The sequence below is a fragment of the Balaenoptera physalus genome (assembly GCF_965194825.1).
Source record: "Balaenoptera physalus genome assembly, chromosome: 14".
NCBI lineage: Eukaryota > Metazoa > Chordata > Mammalia > Artiodactyla > Balaenopteridae > Balaenoptera > Balaenoptera physalus.
This window is the reverse complement of record NC_138893.1, coordinates 10,529,327-10,549,712: the sequence shown is the minus strand read 5'-3', so window position 1 is coordinate 10,549,712 and position 20,386 is coordinate 10,529,327. Positions and strand designations below refer to the sequence as shown.

Genomic DNA, 20,386 nt, shown 5'->3' with positions numbered 1-20,386 from the left:
TAGTGTTGAAGAGTAAATACATTTCTTTCTTTTTTAAAAAATTTTTAATTTTTTTTGAAATTTTGGCCACACTGCACGGCTTGCGGGATCTCAGTTTCCCAACCAGGGATTGAATCCGGGCCATGGCAGTGAAAGCGCCAAGTCCTAATCACTAGACCATCAAGGAACTCCCAGTAAATTCATTTCTTGATATCTCTGCTTTTTAGTACAGATGACCAGCATTAAAAAAAAAAAAGAAAAAGAAAACTCAAAATAAATCAAGATTTTTGAAAAAGCAATAACTTGACTGTTAATTACAAACAATATACATTCATTGTTGAGGATTTAGAATATATAAACTGAACAAAAGAGAGTCATGACTAATGCGCCACTGAGAGAGAACTAACGTGAATGGTTTTTGCTGTTGATTTATAGAGCTATGTGCTTCATAGGGTTAGAGTTCTTTGCTTTATTTTTTCCATTTATTTATTTATTTTTTAATTAATTAATTTATTTATTTTGGCTGCTCCGAGTCTTAGTTGCAGCATACGGGCTCCTTCAGTTGCAGCACACAGACTTCTTAGTTGCAGCATGCATGTGGGATCTAGTTCCCTGACCAGGGATCGAACCCTGGCCCCCTGCATTGGGAGCGTGGAGCCTTACCCACTGGACCACCAGAGAAGTCCCTATTTTTTCCATTTAAAATGCAAATATTTAAGTATCATTTACCCAGAAGAGGCTTTTTTCCCCCCCTATTGGTTAATCTCTTTCAGAGAGCACCATGGGCTCTGTGAATATTAACAACAGATGCGAACAGATTTTTCCTCCCCTAGTTTATGAGCAGCTGCATAACTCATGAAGTTTTCTGGTGAAGGACTCTACTGCCTGAGTATCAGTGTGTTCAGTAATTAGCTAGTGTCTTTCCTGGGAAGGACCCAATGTTGGAGCCAGTCAGGCTGGGTTCAGGTGTCAGCTAAGCCACTTTCTAGCCCTGACAGCAGTTAGAGTTAGTTAATTCCGGCTTCTAAGCCTCCGCTTCCTCATTTCCAAAGTAACACCTAAGCTGTTAGAGCCGTTGGGAATAGCGGTTGAGATCCTGCCGTGAATGGTAGGCGTCACTGCTGGGGATGGAAACCTCTGCTTTCAGCCACTGTATTGTCTCCTGATTAATTCCAGCTGACCAGCTTTGAGTTTGTAGCACCGAGAAAAGACATAATAAAGGAATCAAAACCAAATAAAGACCATTATGTGTGGTTTCTCCTTGGAGATGGCTGTGGCCCTGGAGTGGTGTCTGAATTCAGACCTGGATCCCTAAGCTTTGTACCAAGGTTTCCCGGGCCTGCAGGAAACTCACTGGGGCACAACAGGATATTTTGAATTTTAGAGGGAAACAGTGACATCTGTCGGACACGGTGCAAACTACTAGTTGGAGCTAGTTCAGTTTCATGATATTCCTACTGTTCCTTTCCATGGTGTCATTTCCCTGCAGAGCTGGGTTTTTGGCTGTTCTTGTGCCGAAAGAAAAGCCAGTATCTCCTGAAAATCATCATGGAACGGGAAAAGGAGGTGGTGAGGGTCCAGTCTGATTCCAGGGTTCGGGAAGTTGTGCAGTGCCCACTAGACAGACACTAGTTTGGTAGGACATTAATAATTATTAAGTTGTTTGGCCCTAACTGCTTACTAAATGGAACTGTGAGGTGTTTCTTTTGGCCTAGGGGCACCTTGGAAAATTACTGAAACACTGTGAAGGGCCCTGTGAACTGAGAAAGTTTGGAAGCCTCTGCCCTGGAACATTGCTGCTGTCTTTTCCCCCTAGCTTCTGGTGATTGTAATAGCTGATGCCTTGCATGGTGGTCATAGTAGTCCCCCCAAAGGTTGTCAGTTTTATGTTTATTTTTATAAATACTTATAAAGTGACTTACTGTATGTCACGCAATATTCTGAGAGTTTCACAAATACCGACTCACTAAATTATCATAGCATGGACTTCCCTGGTGGCGCAGTGGTTAAGAATCCGCTTGCCAGTGCAGGGGACACGGGTTCGAGCCCTGGTCCGGGAAGATCCCACATGCTGCCGAGCAGCTAAGCCCACGCGCCACAACTACTGAGCCCACGTGTCACAACCACTGAGCCCGCGGGCCTAGAGCCCGTGCTCCGCAATAAGAGAAGCCACCGCTGTGAGAAGCCCGCGCACCGCAAAGAGTAGCCCCCTCTCACCACAATGAGAGAAAGACCGCGTGCAGCAATGAAGACCCAACGCAGCCAAAAATAAATAAATAAATAAATTTAAAAAAATTATCATAGCATTTTAAAATTGTAAAATATACATAATGCGAAATTTACCATCTTAACCATTTTTAAGTGTATAGTTCAGCAGCGTTCGGTACATTCCCACTGTTGTGCAACCGTCATCACCTTCCATCTTCAGAACCTTTCCATCTTCCCAAACTGAAACCCTGTAACCCTTCAGTAAGAGCTGCGCATCTCTCCCCACCCAGGCCCTGGCAACCACCGTTCTACTTCTGTCTCTGTGAAGTCGATGCCCACTTAGGTACCTCATATAAATGCAGGCATACAGTGTTTGTCCTTTTGTGGCTGGCCTAGTTCACTCGGCATAATGTCCTCCAGGTTCACCAATGTTGCAGCATGTGTCAGAATTTCTTTCCTTTTCAAGGCTGAATAATATTCCATTGTATGGATTGAGCACACTTTATTCATCGGTCAGTGGACACTTGGTTTGCTCACATATGACGGTTGTGAGTGACACTGCTGTGGATGTGGGTGTGTAGATGTGGACTCGGAGGCTCACGGATGTTAACTCACCCCAGGCCAGAGGAGCGGTGGGATCGGGGTTGGAACCCAGGCAGTCTGGCTCCAGGCCCTGTGTTCTGTAACACATGGGCTCTTTTAATGAACAGAACAACACAGCTTCTCTACACTGAAAAAGTGGCTTCTGAGAGTATCTAAAAAAGCTGAAGACACGCACTCACGCTCTCTAGGCTGTATCCCTAGAGAGACTTTCCCACGTGAGTGCAAAAACTATACAGGGGTGTGTCCTTCAGCACTGTTGGGGCTAATCTACCTGTCCCAGGGGAGGAAATAAATTACCTGTGGTCTCTCCGTATAGTAACAAACTACGAGGTGTGAAGGTGCGTGCTCTGGAGCACGTGTCCACATAGCTACATCTTACTGCTGAATAACGTACTATTGAGGGAAAAAGTTGCAGGAGGATATACGCAGTACACTACCATTTATGTCAAATTTCATAATATACAAAAATACTGTAATTGTTTAGGGACATGGAAATATGTAGTAAAGCTATTAAGAAATGCTTAAGATTAAGTCAACGTCGAACGCAGTGCCCTGATTCCCTACGTGGAACAGAGGAGGAGGAGGGGCGGGGGTGATGGAAAGGGACTCAGAGGGCTTCACTTATGTGTGTCATGTTTGTAACACTTTATTTCTTTTTCTTTTTTTTTTAAAGTAATGCTTTATTTCTTAAGTTGGGTGGTGGCTACTGGAATTTGTTATTTCTGGTGCCTTTTTATATGTCTGAAATGCTTTTCAATTTTTTAAAGGGCCGGTGGATAGCGTATGTGTTTATGCATACATGTGAACTATGTGTTTTTCATGCAGTCAGCTGAGCAAGTTGCAGGAAGTTTCTTTGAGGAACTGCGCAGTAAATGGTCCTGGTGACAAAGGAGGAATTGCCAAAGCTTGTCCTAGTATCCTTCCCAATGAGAACTCGTCACTGGGGTCTGACTGGCTTTGACACTTGAGCCAGACACCCTGGTTGCCTACCCAGTGTCCGTTCTCCTAACAGGGACTTGGTCTCACCTGGGGTTGTCACCGCCCAGGTAAACTGTTACCTTCCTAGACCCTTTGCTTTCAGGTGAGGCAGTGTGACTCGCCCCGACCAGGGAGATGTCACATGAGAGTTTCTGGTTGGGGCTCCTTCAAGGGGGACAGACGTGGCTGGATCTGCTTCTGTCCATTGCCCTCCGCCCTCCCCTGCCTTGAGCGCAGACAGAACGCCCAGGGCTCAGCAGCCAACCTGTGGGAAGAACACCATCCAGGGCGGACTGGGAGGGAAGGATGAGAGGGGCGGGCATCCTGGATGGTACCCGGGCCACTGCGCCAGCCCCAACTGCCTTCCGGTGAGGGAGGAAGATAAACTCTTTCCTTTATTAAGGTTCCTGTTCATGTAGCTGGATGCAGTTTTGTTATAATACAGGCTTTTCCAAAGTTTGTCATCTCTTATCTCTATCTTCTCTTGCGAGTGTGTTTTTTTGGCCCTGTATTACTCTTATTCCCACAACTAAAAATACAGTAGGTAAGTTTAAAAAAATTCCCAGTAAACTTGCTCCATTTTGTAGTCTGGTGGAACACAATTCAAGTGCTGCTTGGATCTGTGTCTCCTGGGCTGCAGTCCAAACAAACCCCAAATAAACGCATTTTTTTGGCCTTAAAAAAAAAACCCCAGTGGCGAATGAAATAGACTTTCTCTGACTTTAAAAGGTCTTCTCCCAATTCCTTAAGTCTGCCTAGTCTGTACATAATAGTTTATGCAAAAGGTAGCAGCTTACAGTCAGGTTTCTTGACTGAAGAGATGGCAGATGAGAGTAGCTTGCTTTAGCAAAATGTTTCTAACCACCCTGGCGGTGCCTGCTTTGTGGTGACAGGAAAGGTCGTTCCCTCTGCAGGTTAGGCAGCCAGGTCAGGGCATTTCAGGGTGTGGAATGGAGCTTGTAAGGAGCAGAGTGCCACAGAGGTGCCTGGCGCATTCTATAATCTGCCTGGCCTCCTCCTAAGTGGTTTTGGAAGACTGGGAATCGGGCGGTTCAAGGCTCATCTTCAACACAGAGAAGATCTGGTCCGCAGAGGGGTTTGGGCGCGTGAATTGTTTGGTTGATTGGAGTTGTCAGCAGTGTGCTAGGGAATCAGCGTCTCGTTTGTTTATACCCGCTCTCTCTGCTGGGGAAGAATGTCCCCCAAGGTGTGAGGCAATGAGGTTTGGTGAGATAACCAAGTCTCCGCCGATATCTGCAGACTCGGTGATGAATGCCTTACCCTTGCTGATTGAATTCTTGCCCGAAGTTGAAGGATTGCCTGGTGTGTTTAATCCAGTCACCGTTTGTAAGCTGATTCCTCTCTGAGGTCATTCGCTCAGCTGGGGCTGAAAGCAGTGGGAGTGTGTCAGGTTGGAGAGCTCCGCTGGGGAAGAGATGCCTCCCCAGGTGGCTCTGAACGTGGGGAAGATCCTCTGCCCACAGGAGCAAGAGCACCAGGAACTCCCTGGGCTGTGCGCGCGCGCGTGTGTGTGTGTGTGTGTGCGTGCACACGCGTGTGGGGACGACATTCACGACTGTTGGCCTGTCTGGAGTTGGTATCAGAATGCAGGTGGTCCCTGTGCTCTGTACAGACTAGCAGAAATATGTATAATTCTGGCTACACAATGGAAAGCATGAGTGAGTGGAGAATGAGTGGCCTCGAACCCTTTCCCACCAACTTAATGGCCCAGAGTTAGCAGAGGTGGTGGAAACAAAGGGCGGCTGGAGTTGGACCGCCAGCCCCGAGACGCGCCCCGCTCAGCCATCGCACGAGGGCCCGCGGCTAGGGTGGAGCGGCCATGGGACACGGGGCGGCACGAGGGGCCGCGCTGCAGGGACCGGAGGGAACGCCCACGTCGGGGTCAAGCCCCTCTGCTCCTGCGGCGGCTTTGAGACCCTCAGAGGGAGCTTTCGGCCAGGTGGCTGCCGAGGATGCTCTGTCCAGCTGGTGTAGCAGCTTCTCCTTCTGTTTGATTCGGCACCTTTAGGTGGTAGTTGTTCTGCTAGGGGAAAAAAGCCCAGCTTTTCTTTGCCGTTTCCGCCACTGAGCTTCACTCTGCCGGCAGCGAGACCCGGAGCTTGGACGCGTCGTGCTGCTCTGTGTCTCATCTGTAGGGCATAAGAATCCTGCCCCCAGGGTTCTGGGCGTTATTTCCAAGTCCCTGCTGTGCCCCGGGTTCTTCTAGAGTCTCCTTAGGTTGGGAGCCGGCAAGCTGTTCCCTGAAGAGCCAAAGAGTAAACAGCTTAGGCCTGCCAACCACCAGCAAACTGGAGGAGGTTGTGTGGATGCTTACAGGACCGCCTAAAACACAAGCATTTAAAGCCGTCAGAACGGTCCTTAGCTGTCTGGCCCCAGTTCACCCACAGCCAGCGGGAGCCGGCACAGGGTCTGGCTTGCCGGTGCCGGCCGGGTTGGGTTCATCCCCTTCTGTGCATCTCCACTGCCTTCTTTTCCCTCTTCCTGCCACCTCACGGAGCTTCCTAACTGGTACCTGCCTAAAAGGCTTTCCTCTTCAACCAACCCTGTCGATTGATGCCACTGTTTTTATTAAAAGCTACTTTCTCCGTGTTTTATGCGTAAAGACTCCCTGTGGCATAGTGGGCTGTAAGAAAATGGGCTTTGGATCGAGGCTGATTTGGGTTTAAATTCACACCTGTCTGCACCAGGCGGCACGGTCACTGACTGCTCTGCGCCTCCGTTTTTTCCTTCCGTGATAAAGGAGAATGCTTCCGGCATCCAGTGGACCACGCGGGATGCAGGTAGTTGTTGTTCTTTGATCCTGGTTCTCTTTCCTGCATCGGCCTGTCCTCCTCAGTCTCTCTTGCAGAGGTCGCTGCGCCCCAGGCTCAGACCCCTGACCCTTGGCCTCTCTGTTTACACTTGCTCCTGAGGAGACGTGCGCAGCCTGCAGATGCCGGGCTCCTGCACTTTGGCCTCTAGCCCAGACCCGTCCCCTCTCAGACCTGTCTGCCCGCTGTGTACCTGATACCTCTGTTTGGATGTCTCGTGGTCATCACGAATTGAACACGCCGGGACGTTAAGTCCCCTGAAACCTGCTCATCTGTAGTCTTTCCTGTCTCGGTAAAGGGCAGCTCCACTGGCACTGGCCAAAAACCTTGGAGTTAATGTAACTCTTCCTTTTTTCTCACCTCTCTCATCTGAATCCAGCGGCAAGTCCCAGCAGCTCCGCTTTCCTGTTAGGACACCAAACCCGACATCCCCATCCCCTCTAGCGCCCCAGTCTGGTCTGAGCCGGATTGCTCAGGAACCTGCCGCCTCCTCTTTCTGCTCCGTCTTCGTTTCCCTGCAGTCTGTTCCTTAGCACAGCAGCAGAGTGACCTTTTAAAGGTCTAAATCCGCTCACACCAGTAGCTCCCCTTTCAGGCAGAGACTAACAAAGGTCCTGCAAGGCCCTTTGTGATCTGGCCTGGCCCCCGAGGCCTCGGGCACCTCCCTTCCAGACCGCCACCCCCTCTGCCCGGGCACACGGGAGCTTGCCGTCCCGGCCGTAGGCCAAACCTGTTCCGACCTCCGGGCCTTTGCTTATGTCATCCCTTCTGCCCTGATGCTCTTCTCCAGGATGGCATTCCCTCATTTCCTTTCATTCTCTGCTCACATATCACCTTATAGAGAAGGTGGTCTTCCGTGAGCAACGTGTATAAATTCCTCACACACCCCCTTTGCTGCAGGCCCGGCGCTGGTACTCTTGATATGTGTCTGTATCTGGCACACCAGAGATGCACGTGCTTACTGATCATCATGTTCACTGCTAGACACCTGGCCCCCAATCATTATTTGCAGAATAGAGGAATGAGCTGAACAGCTTCTATACGTATCAGAGTAGCATGTAAGATTCTCCTTGAGCTGGTCCAGTCCTGCTCCAAGCTTCTTTCTGTCTCTTGCCCAGGGGTTTGGCCTCTTGATGGCACTGCCACCACTCCCCCCTGGCATCAGGTGCCTTTCTCTTTCTGTTCTACTGGTTTACCCCCTCTGGATTCCTGTACCAGGGACGGTGGGTGTCACACTCACTCCGTCCAGTCCACAGGAGACCCTCTGAATTGCAGGCCATTCTTAGCACTTTTGAACATGTGTCCAAGCTAACCCTGTTGGCCCCCGGAGGTGCCTCTCCTTACTTGGGGATTCCTGCAGCACAGAGCTCAGCGGTGCCCTCCAGGAGGAGATGCATGTGCTTGGTGTGAGGCTGCAGGGGCTCCTCAGTGCCAAGGGCAAGGCCCATGGGCGCACCTGAGGTGCTCGGTGATCACAATTGCCATCACTGTTGGTTTTTCTCTTTTTGTCGGATAATGCTAGAATGGTTTAGCGTTAACGACATTTGGTTCTCACTCATTTGATTGTCTGTGTCTGTCTCAAGCTTGCAGCATGTGACAATGAACTTTTTAGTTTCTGGATGAACAGCTGGATGATTAAAATGGGTAAAAGTAATATGTGCTCATGAAAAAATTTCAAGCAGAATAGAAGGTATAAAGTGAAAAGGGAACAATCCCATGTTCCAGAATTGAGGTAATTAATATCCTGTCTTTTATGAATCTTTCCATATTACTGTTTCTTAACATGTGCATTTAGATCTTAGAAGCATAGATTTGTCAAAAAACCTGTTGTCATCATGGGATGAAGTCGTAGATATTACTGACCAGCTCAAGCACCTGGAAGTCCTTAATCTCAGGTATGAACGTGCGGTTGCCTAACTGTCAGCCTCTCTGTGGGAGTGACGTGGGGAGGACGGCTTAGTTGAATTTATCTAAGTTTAGCTTATTCCTTAATAGTCTTTGATGATTCTAGTTTTTCAAATGGTCACCTGAGGTGATTCATTAATAGGTAACGTGTTTTACTTTTGATGCGGGCAGCGCGGTGGGGTGGCTTACTATATTGAGCTGGAAAGTCTTCATGTTTCTTATAGGCCTGACCATAGAAGATGGCCCACCTGGGGACTTTGATATTTAAGTGGGGAGAAGGAGATGTGATTAAAGGTGTTTGTACATTCTCAACCTTCCAGCACTTAATTGCTTTAGGAATGAGTCATTTCATTGGGGTGCTGCTTAATTCAGTTCTGATAAGGAATTTTCACTGAGCTCTGTATTTTACTAATGTCACAATTTTCCAGGCCTTCTTGAGTATCTGATTAGTTTTAATCTCAGAACCTAACTTTCCAAGGGCTCGGCCAGGCTCCCCCTTTCACACCTGAGCCAACTTTACACGTACAGGTGAGTTGTCCCTGGCTCAGGCAGGTTCGGTGGAGGAGATGGACAGGCCTAAATTAGTTGTCCTTCCAAATAGAGCAAAGAGTGGACTCTCACCCATGGCGTCACCTTTTCTGGAAATTAGGGCTTTAATAGTATCTTCATTCACAATGACTGTCAAGATGGGATACCTTCTGAGAAAGAAAAAGATATGGGGTACCTTCTGAGATTAGGATCTTGAGAGAGAACTTTAGGGCAGTAATTTATTTCATCCATCCCGTTAGCAGGCTCTGTTTAGAAGCAGAATTCTAGCCCACAACCTAGCACGTCAGTAAGACTCTTGAGAGCGGGACTGAATTTTACAGTGTCCAGAGCCGCAGCTTGTGAAGCCAGAAGCTGACCTCACAAATCAATGCCTGAGCCTTGTGTTTCAGGAAATCTGCAGCCTCACCGCGGCCCTAACCCCATAAACACATCTCTGCATGTCAGATACCAAGTTGTATCTTGTAACTATTAAAAATTAGACAGTCTTGACTCACTTTGTGTTTAGTACAATCGCATTTTAAGGTTGAAACAAACCAGACTCCTCATATCAAATCCCAAACTATTGCTTTCAGTGACTGTCTCAGTTGGGCCTCCTCTATCGCCATAAGCTCATCGTGTCTCTTCTTCTACACAGTGAAAACAAACTAAAATTTCCCTCCAGTTCACCATCTCCAACTGGAACATTTTCTGCACTGAAGGTTTTAGTCCTTAACCGGATAGGAATTACATGGACGGAGGTAAACATATTTCTTTGGTTTGTTACCCAGTAATAAGCAGTTTTAAATTCTTGATTTAATGGGGGATTGAAGCCCAATGGTGCCTTCATTTTAATCATCCTATTATCCAGATAATAGGGTTCTTTAAACGGCCTTACAGAAAGGAGTTACAAAATCCTCATAGTTAGAATGTGGTATCTCAGAATCCATCCTGTTTCTCTTGGTGCCTCTGATGAGTTCTGGTGTCTCCTGAGCAGTGGCTCTCCTGATGGTCTGCACCAAGTACATGCTGCGCTTTGAAAAGCCTTAGAGTTAGCTCTGGATTGAGCTTTTAGCTGCCTGAGTTTCCCCATGAGTGTTCTCAGGGCCGAGGCCGAGCCTCAGAAAGGTTCTCTCACCCTTTTCTTGTTTGCAGTTCGGCTCCTAGAAGCCACTGTTCGTGTACACAGCTGGGTTTGATAGTGGACTCGTGGGTCCTGGGCCCTGCAGCCTTTGGAACTTATATCTGGTACTACTCAGTTCTGTCAGAGGTTAACTGACTTCACACACCCAGAACACTCCACTTTCAAACCAAGTGCAGATAAGTACATCCCAGCAAAGCTGTTCATCTGTGAAGTGCCACCTGGGCACCTCCCCAAGAGATAAGTGGCCTTTCACTTGGGCCGTCCGTGGCTACAGCTGCCTGACTTCCTTCCTAGGGCTCCTTCCTTGAGAGCTGCTCCCTCCAGAACAGGAAGGAAGGGCACGGAGAGACTCTGGAGGTGGAGATGGCAGTAAAGGTCCAGTGAGAAAATGTAGAAATAGTTGTTGAGAAAGTTTGTCCTATTAGTACATTCTTTATAAACCCAGATTGGCATTGAGAAGTAAGGAAAGGCGTTTCACATGTTTCCTTCCGTTGGTTAAACAAACTGTATCCAATAATGAGAACGTGCTAGGTCACCATCTCCAGTTCCACTTTGTACAGGTCAGGATATGCCTGAATGATGGGCTGATACCTATCCTGGTTGGTTCCAGGTGCCCGAAGTGTGTGCTCCCGTGTCATTAAAGTGTGGCCCTTTAACACCGTAATTTTATCAGCCGTCCACTGGCACTCCCGGCCTGAGATAGAGTCTGTAACAAAATGTCCAAAGGCATTTCTTTCTTTCCTTTTTAATTTTACCTTGTTTCATTTTATGTTTTGGCCGCCCCACGCGGCATGCGGGATCTTAGTTCCCTGAATAGGGATCCAGCCTGTTCCCCCGGCACTGTAAGCGTGGAGTCTTAACCACTGGACGGCCAGGGAAGTCCCATAGGCACTTATTTCTACAGCAGTAGCTGAACTGCATCCGTGTGGAGGTTCTAGTGATAAGCACGTGGGGAAAATGACCAGCGAGGCCGCCTCACCCTGACTTGACTTTCCCCCCAGGTGCTCCGCTGTGCCTCCGGGTGTCCTGTCCTTGAGAAACTGTACCTTGAATCCAACAGTATCGTCATTTCAGAAAGGTAACCAGGGTTTTACATCAATGCATCGGTCACCATTTAGTCATTCTTTTTTTTTTTTTTTTTTAATTCAAAAGCATTTTTATGTATTATAGTTTTTCCGAACTTCAAGGGTAAAGAGGTATAATCATTCTCTCTCTGAGAAATAGCTGCATATCATTTAGTCACTCTGAATAAATAAATGATCTCAATTATACCTAACGTTAAGTTTTAGGAGGATTTGCAAATAAGAATTAGAGAAATGCTTATTATTCATTGCCTTCACAAATTAGAATGTCAACTCAGACTTCACTAAGAGGTTCTAACTGAGGAAACCCCATCACAGTGAAAGCCTTGAATTAAATATTTTTGAAGCCATGAATTGTATTAGTTTTACATAAATGTATTTAACTTCTGTTTCTAAGTGGAAGTTCTGTAGGATATGCTCTAAGGATTAAATAATGGATTTTAAACTAGCATTATCTTTTTAAGGTCACTGTACCAAAGTACAGCCCTCCATATCCCTAGGTTCTGCATCCACAGATCCAACCAACCACAGATGGAAAATATTTGGGGAAAAAAAATTCCAGAAAGTTCCTAAAAGCAAAGCTTGAATTTGCCGGGCACTGGAACTATTTACATTGTATTAGGTGTACTCTACAGATGATTTAAAATATATGGAGGATGTGTGTAGGTTATATGCAAATACTGTGTCACTTTATGTAAGGGACTCGAGTATCCTCAGGTTTTGGTGTCCATGGGGGGTCCTGGAACTAATCCCCCATGGATTCTGAGGGATGACTGTGTGTAAAAAGCTTGTTGTCTTAAGTAGATTAAATATGTTGCCTAATCTTCCTCTTGTGTTGGTATCATTAGTATGTAAAACAAACTTAAACATGGACAAATTCACAGCAAATTCTCAAAGGATTCAAATTAATGAAAATTTACTGTTGAGAATGATTTTATTTATTATACAGGCACATGTAGTTTTTTAAAAATTAAACTTTTAATTTTGAGGTAATTTTAGATTCACGTGCAGTTATAAGAAACAGTACCCAGAGATCACATGTACCCATCACCCAGTTTCCCCATTGGTAACGTCTTGCAAAGCTACGGTCAGTATCACAACTAGGACACTGGTCCAGTCGAGAGACAGAACATTCCCATTACCACTAGGATCTCTTACGGTGCCCTTTTATACTCATATCATATACTTGCCTCCCACCCCCTGACCTCTCAACACCAGATGCAGGTATTTTAAGGCTGTATCTTTGAAAACAATTAAGAAATTAAATTTATGTTGAAAAAATTTTATCTTCCATACAGGCCGACTGATGTTCTACAGACGGTCAAGTTGTTAGACCTTTCTTCTAATCAATTAATTGATGAAAACCAGCTGTTTCTAATAGCATATCTGCCCAGGTAACCCGCTCCTAAAATGCCTATTACAATAGTTCTTAGTAAATTTTTAGTGAATGGATCCTATGCTATATATACTTTCTCAGTGGAAATATGATAATGATGATGGAATTCCCAAATTGAGTAATTCCCTTTGGGAAATTTTTTTTTTTTTTGGGAAATTTTTATTTGAATTCATTTAGAGAATTGACTTGTGAACCACATACAGTGTAGTCTGTGTCTGTACTAGATCATTGAAGAATGAATAATTTGGCCCTGGTGCTGATACCAAAGTCTTCATTCATTGAACTTTGGGAAGTAAGACTGTGTCTCTTTGCTCTCTGACACCCATTTAGCACCTAGCACAGCAGGAGGCCCAGGAATTGTTTGATGACGGCAGGATCATCAGAATGTAGCACAGAGAGTCCACTTTGCATGCCCTAGATCGGACTTTAAGGTTTCTAAGCATTTCTCATGGGATCAAAACCTAGGGTGTAGGAAAAAATTTACAAATCTAGTCTGGTTGATATAGCCCATAGCATTTTATATTGTTCTATGTAATCAAATTTAACATTTTTACATTTCAGATTAGAACAACTAATCCTTTCTGACATTGGACTTTCTTCTATACATTTTCCAGATGCTGGAATTGGTATATGAGATTATTCAGTAACCCCTCCCCCGGCTCCCCCATACTTCAGCTTTGTTTCCCTTCTACTGTGTAACTTAATTCTCCTTCTTCTAGGGTGCAAAACATCAATGTTTCCTTCCTTGCAATACCTTGTACTGAATGACAATCGGATATCACAGGTAAGAGCTTCTTCAGAATGTATGTACTTACATTATTACTTATTTCCATTCTCATGATGCGGTTTGTAGGTTCCTGCTATCAAAGAATATTTTAAATTGAAAGAGAAATGCTTCCTTGGAGTGAAACTCCTCACACAAACCCAAAACTATTAGGAAAGAAACTAGATGAATTCGCACTTAACCAGCCCGTCCGCCAGTTTACACGGCACAGCTGTAAAATGTGTGGTCTTTCTCGTGGGTGCTTGCTGCTTGGTGAAATTCCGTGCCTCCAGTGGAACTGGGGACTTTTGCTCTTCTGCTGCTCGTCCAAATAATCTGAAAAATTAGCCTGAAACATGTTTATTTTCATATGTTTACTTTTGCTGGGTTTCAGTGGTCGTTTTTCAACGAGCTGGATAAGTTACAGAGTCTGCATACGCTGTCCTGCGCCAGAAACCCCCTGACTGAAAGCAGCAAAGACGCACAGACCACGCGGCAGTTCATCATCGCCAGGATCGGTCAGCTGAGGACCCTGAACAAGTGTGCGGTGAGTACTGGTGTCCTGACGAGGTGTTTCTTAAACTAGAAACCAAACGGTCCAGTGTAAAGAGAAGTTACAGTGGAAGATCGTAAAGAGTATCAGATGTCGTTTCCTCCAAATGGTATTATTTCCTCTCAATGGCAGTTTTTTTCCAGCTCGTCGGGAGGTGGTGTTACACTCAGATGCCTGCAGGGAAAACCGCTGCTTAGCTGCCCTGGCAGGCCCAGTTTTTGTCATTTGAGGCAGGGGAGGAATACTGGGTACTCTCTCAGTAAGTCAGCTCCTCCAGGCCGAGGACCTCATGTTGTGACCTTGGGCCCCAGGCATAGTCCAGATACTCCCATGAAGAAAAGGATAAAACTGAAATCCACTTTTCTTTTTGAAGAAACTCCTGGATTCTGTTAACGTTAAAAAGGAAAGGTAGAAATATATTCTTGTTCCTTTCAGTTTTATTATTCTGTACGGGTAGGCGGTGGAGAAAGGACAGGGTGTAAGACACACTCGTTAGAAAAGTGCTTTAATAGACCTGCTTTTATTTCACATCCATATAGATTCAACGAGAGGAAAGGCGTGGGGCTGAGCTTGATTACCGAAAAGCATTCGGAAACGAATGGAAAAAGGCTGGTGGACATCAAGATCCAGACAAAAACAGACCAAACGAGGAATTTCTTGCAGCCCATCCTAGATACCAGTCACTCTGCCTCAGTACGTACTGTGCACCAGGGCCCTCACGGGGCTCGGAGGGGGGACTGTCCACTAGGACACAGTTTCCTTTGGGTGTCAGAGGAGGTCCTCAGTGTTGTAGCTTTTCTCCACTGGGGCTTTTTTATACTCATCTAAATGGACAGTAGGGGCTCCAGCAGATAGTTGGGAGCAGATAATTAATTAAAGAGTTGTCTTTAGAGAAGATAAATCTGCAGCATCTCTTAGCAGGAGGAGGGGAAAGCAGCTCTTAAGCAGAAGTTCTTCTCATCTTAGCATTTACTCAATGAACTTTCGATTTCAGGAGGTGGGTCCCACTTCCTACTTTAGGAAGGGCAGGAAGGCCTCCAGGTCATCTCATTCCCTGGCTGTACCCTAGGGAATTTTTTAAATGAAGAGCATTTAATGTGGAACCTAGGCGTTGGTATTTTTTAAGCTCCCCAGGTAACTTTAATGTTCATGAGAGCTGAGTGTAGTTGTTTTCCTGAGTGCTCTGTTCGGAGGGCCCACCAGTCCCGGCCCCTGGTGTGCAAGGTGCTTCCTGACCTCCAGCCCGGCTCCTTGGACACTGAAGCTCTGACTTCAGGACTCTTTGTCCCTGCTGTACTTTCCATTTCGTTTTGATTTCATTATTATTCCAAATTTCACTCTTATGCGATTTTCTTTTTTATATATTTAATAATGTGAGAAGCTCGCTGCATGAACACTTCAGGCTGGAACATTATCTTTAAGGAAGAGAAGCTTCCCGTGGGAACTGCTTTCAAATGACTCCATTAGCTGGCCCGATTTCCTGGCCACTTGAGGTGAATTCTGAATCACTCGGGGGCAGGGCAGGGAAGGCTCTAAAGCAGCCTTGCAGGTATGGCTCACTGTCTCCGCACTAAGAATGTAGAATACAAAGCAGACGTGTGGAGGGTATTTATACACATTTTGTCCCTGGCGGTCCTGGCAGAAGTGAGAGGAGGAGAAGGGGGCTGCTTTTCCTGGCAGGGGACCTGGTTTGCAGCGGTGGTTCTGGGCGCCCAGAGCAGCCCTGCACGAACTGGCTGAAACCTGGCGAAGGTGTTTGTGAGTCGAGTTTCTCTCAGGTCCCAGAAACAAAGGGAACTATGACCAAAGGTGAAGTTTCGCACCAGCGTTCTGAGTATTTGCAGGCACAGCCTCTTCTTGTCTCTAGGGACCAGTGATGGGATGCACGGAAGACAGGAGGGTTCCAGGCTTGGCAGCCGTTGCTGTCTGTCCATCCCTCCAAAAAATACACTAAACCGGTAACCAAGTAAAAGGAAGCAGATCCCAGGTTCGCATCCAGCTGCTGCTGGGTTCATCCTGGGAAAGGAAAAGGCTAGGTTGACACTTAACCTGTACATTTTTTTTCCGTTACGGTGGCCTTTTGGTTTATCATTCATCCTTTTTCATTTCTCCTTAAACAGAATATGGTGCACCTGAAGATGGGGAACTCAAAGTGCAACAACCATTTTTGCTCAAAAACCAGCTACTAAGTAAGAACCCCACATTCAAAGACCACTTATTTGTATTCGAGTCCTTAGATGCTGAAATAGATAGTGATGACCTAATAGGGATTGTTTCTTTTAAGTAAGTATCTAGAGGAGTAGTTCAATTTTTAAAGAAATGATGACTCTCAAACATATCTAAATTCTGATTTTGAACATGTTAGCAGTTCCCATTCTTTAAACTCATTTAACAGTGTTGCACATGTGGGAAGTATTTGAGTAGTGAACTGAATTGTGATTTGGAAATTCGTGGCTTTTCTTACACTTGAAAACCTACATAAACCGTTAGGAAAGAAGTACTAAGGAGAAACGGGAAAGCCGTAGAATGTTGGTCCAGCTCTTTTTTGTTGTTGTTAGTAATTCAGTGAAGTATTAATAGAAGGAATTTTAAACATCAATAAGCATCCTATTCCTTTGGTGGGATTTGAGCCAAGTTGTATGAAGAGCTGCATCCTTTGGCCATGGCTGGTAATGTGCATGTGATGTAAATCCTTCCTACAGCAGGGCTCAATTCGTCTCTTTCCTTTTTTCTTTCAAGCACTGAAGATAAAACATCCTAATCAACTTGATCAGAAAGTCATAGAGAAACGACTGCCAGGTAAGAATGAGTCTCTCTCTCTCTCCTCTGCTTATGCTTCTGAATCGCTGGCCCTCAACACGAGGTGGCTGGAAGTAAAACATTTCATTCATTTCTGAAGTTGTGGGCTTTTACGTTCTAAGGTGCTAACACCATGCTGATAACATCACTCCCCCCTGAAAGTTCAAGTCTCGCATAACTTTCAGCTCATCTAGAGAACAGCTTTGTTGTGGTTGCCTCTTCAGCCAGAGGCAGTAGCATGGGAGCGCTCGCCCTTCGGGGCCTCCCCCAGGCCCTCTGCTGGTTAGTTCTCACACTGCTGCCCCGGGGCGCTTTCCTAGGCCAGAGATGTGCTGGCACTGGGCTTGGGTGCTTTCTATTCCTTACCAGTCAGGAGCCCCCTGCAGAGACAGCTCTTGGACGCTGTTTTAATGGACACACTTGAAATGGTTTTCTTTGAAAAAAACTACTTCAGAACTTTAAACCTTGATGCTATTGTAACTGATTTTGTTTTATTTGGAAAATACTTTTATGTCAACAAATTAGATCAATGTAACTTACCTTAAACTGTCACTCAAAAGAAAAATTACAGTCTGAATCTCAAGATTAAACTTGATTCACAGTTAAATACTAAAATATAAACAGCTAAATTTAGCACAGTGAGGATTTGAAGAAGGAATAAAATATCTATTACCGTAAATGACTAGTGAAATACCCTTCTGTTTCCCTGTCAGTGCAGTGAATTCACATTGATTTTTTAATTCATTTTTATCAAATAAAACAAGCTTATCATGGTATTGCTTATGGAAGGCTTTGGTTGTGCCCAAAGAAGTACCTTTACGATCCAGAAACATCATCTAGTATCAGTGTACCAGTATTGCTCCATTTTTACTTACTAGAAATCCAGTTTCTATGCCTGTGACCATGTAATGTTGCTACTGTTACATAATGATGAATTAAAATGAGTGGTCCCCGCTTCATTATTCTGTTTTCAGACTTAACTACTGTCAGTAAGGGCATGCATGGGGACAGACGAGTGGGAGAGGACCAGGACTTTTTGTTAAAAGTAGTTAGCTTTGGACGTGTTTGCATTTTTCCTTCTCTTACGTGAAATCAACTTGTGGGAACGTGCTCAAGAATGTTCTCATTAGGGCTGTGTTAAGTTTCCTTTTCTGGGCTTCCCCTGGGAAGGCGCAGAGCCCCCTGGGTCAGGGACTGTGGAGAGCGCCGTCCCGGGCTGATGGGCTGGTGGCTCCTCCCCCACCTCCCACGGTGTTCACGGTCTGAGTTTCATTCGTCCTCAGCTGGAACTAGCAGAGATAAGAATAATCCAGAGAAATTATATGTCATAATTATGCTTCAAGCTATTCCAAATCTGAGTCCTATATTCTCTGAACTCAGCAGTCAGAGTTAAGCCAGCACTAACCACCCTCTGCACAAGGAAAGCCAGTCCACCTAAATCTTTTGAAAGGACAAGATTATCTATCAATCATATATTCACAAATAAAAGAGCAAATTATGTTAATCGACACTGTAGTCTATTTAGTGTCTATATTCAATACATAAACAAGAAAAGGGCCAGTTTTTATTCTAAAATAAAGATAACATTTATTATCACAAGTTGCATAAAAACAGCTTTTACAAAAATTATTTTTGATAGAAAAATATTTGTTTGAATACATGTGATCGTTGTAGGAACACCACACTATTGCTGTACCTCCAGCTAAAGCTTCAAAGAAACTGTATTGCTCATAATCAGACATCCAGTATTTACCACACCCATCTTTGGAGAGAAGTTCATAGTGTTTTCTGAACAAACCGAAGCGTTTCCTCGTTAAGTTACATCCCCATGCCTGGTGGTCCCCTGTATGTGTGTCGCATTGCACACATAAGCCACAATGATTACAGACTGGGAGCGCCGGAAGGGGGCCTGTGGATCATTAGTCTACACCTCACTTTACAGAGGAGGAAACTAAGGCCAGAGAGACTGAGACGCGTCCTCATCTCAGTAACTCGTAAGTAAGTAAGTAATCACAAAGGTTTAAAAAGTTAATAATTTCACTCACGTTTATTCTTCTGTGCTGAGAATATGATTTCTGGTTTATTCAGGTTAAGGAGGAAATATTAAACACCGCTGAAATGGTATGAAAACTCATCATCAAAGGGCACTTAGGTCAAACATCGGCTCCGTTTCCCCCAGCCTCCCAAACGACCCCCTAAGTGGTGACACTGTGATCTGGTGGCCCACGTGGTGGGTGAGCCGTTCCCTGATCATTTACCTGGGTACACTGACAGTATGAAATGACAGTGACAGCTGTCATTACAGTTGTGGTCTTGTCACGTGAGCTCATTTTACAGGTAACTGTCCTTTGAGAGAACTTGATGGTTTTTCTTTTCCTTGATAGAATCCATGACAATTCAAAAGGTGAAAGGCTTGCTGTCACGTCTTCTCAAAGTTCCTGTGTCAGAACTTCTGTTGTCCTACGAAAGTCCCAAAGTAAGTTGCCCAGCAAAACACAAAGTCAAGTTGAGTTCCCCACAGTATGACTTGCTACTAAGCTATGTCTCTACGTAACATGGTCTGATTCTAAATGGAAACCATACATCTTTGTTGGGGGAGGTTTTGTCACATCTGTCTTAATCACCCGCACCCCTTTGTCTAATTTTAGATGCCGGGCAGAGAGATTGAACTAGAAAATGATCAACAGTCATTACAGTTTTATTCTGTGGAAAATGGAGACTATCTATTAGTGCGATGGTAACAGCCAACTAATAAAATTCAGAGGTTAGACCGTTTATCGTGACTGGGGTTCACTGGAAATAAATGACTTATTGGGCCAATTTGGTCCAAACAAAATGAGGTTTTACAAGTTGCCCTAAGTGTAAAACAGCTGTATTTTTCATAGGGAAGAGACCGTTTCCAGGCTTGTATATAACAGCCCTAATAAAGGCTTTGCACCTATTAACGATTTTCAGAATTTATTTCATAGTTCATGACTGTATTTCATTATGAGAAGATTTAGATACTAAATAGAACCTTGCTAGTCTAAGAAAATCTGAACACAGTTAATGTCTTCATAAGACCAGTTTTAATGGAATCCGCTATTGACACTACTGGTTTAAAAGGTTACTAAAATGATTTGGTTGGTCATTTTGGGAAATGTCCCTTAAACTGAAGGAAGCACATCCTCTATGTAGCACAAATGCTATGATTTCTCTTCTCAGTTGCACTGTTTTTTGAGTACTTACAAAAATTAATTACATGCTTTTCCCTACAGTTATACCTAAACTGAGACGACGTTCTTCTACAGAAGCTTACTAGTGCTGACTGAAATTCAGTTACATGAGGTAAACATTAGGCAATGAAAGGAAGAAAAGCAAGATGCTTTCAGTGCCAAGGATTTAGAACTATCCTTCCCTATGGCATTAAAACCCTGAGACGTGTTTGATTTTACTTATATTCACAAAATTTTAGCACTTTAAAGAAAATAGGAGTACTAAGCTGTGATCTTCAGGATTTACGTTAAATGGCAAAAGGAAACTTGGGTGGAATTAGTCCACTTAATAAATGAACTTAAAAACCAAGGTCCAAAACTCAGCGTTACATTGGTTCCTTTTCAAGTTGCCCACTTCATTGAGAG

At 44.9% G+C, this 20,386-nt stretch overlaps 2 protein-coding genes across 8 annotated transcripts in view; one reads left to right on the top strand and one right to left on the bottom strand.

The window, feature by feature from the left end:
* TBCE (tubulin folding cofactor E) overlaps positions 1-20,330 on the top strand; it is a 106,901-nt gene extending 86,571 nt beyond the window's left edge. For 4 of the 6 annotated variants that reach the window (XM_082423125.1, XM_082423126.1, XM_082423127.1 and 1 more), the window contains 13 exons: positions 3,616-3,704; positions 8,395-8,494; positions 9,688-9,790; positions 11,175-11,251; positions 12,554-12,649; positions 13,213-13,277; positions 13,371-13,435; positions 13,809-13,961; positions 14,507-14,660; positions 16,088-16,156; positions 16,707-16,766; positions 19,151-19,242; positions 19,415-19,711. In XM_082423125.1, coding sequence (XP_082279251.1) covers positions 3,616-3,704; positions 8,395-8,494; positions 9,688-9,790; positions 11,175-11,251; positions 12,554-12,649; positions 13,213-13,277; positions 13,371-13,435; positions 13,809-13,961; positions 14,507-14,660; positions 16,088-16,156; positions 16,707-16,766; positions 19,151-19,242; positions 19,415-19,507 — 1,216 coding nt within the window. In that variant the 3' untranslated portion in view covers positions 19,508-19,711. Of the gene's footprint in view, positions 1-3,615; positions 3,705-8,394; positions 8,495-9,687; positions 9,791-11,174; positions 11,252-12,553; positions 12,650-13,212; positions 13,278-13,370; positions 13,436-13,808; positions 13,962-14,506; positions 14,661-16,087; positions 16,157-16,706; positions 16,767-19,150; positions 19,243-19,414; positions 19,712-20,023 lie in introns of those variants that run through there. The other 2 variants (XM_082423128.1, XM_082423129.1) reach the window with 2 other exon arrangements.
* Positions 18,795-20,386, bottom strand: part of B3GALNT2 (beta-1,3-N-acetylgalactosaminyltransferase 2) — a 51,415-nt gene continuing 49,823 nt past the window's right edge. For both annotated transcript variants that reach the window (XM_082423132.1, XM_082423131.1), the window contains one exon: positions 18,795-19,226. The gene's annotated coding sequence lies outside the window, so the exon portion shown is untranslated. The remainder of the gene's footprint in view (positions 19,227-20,386) is intronic.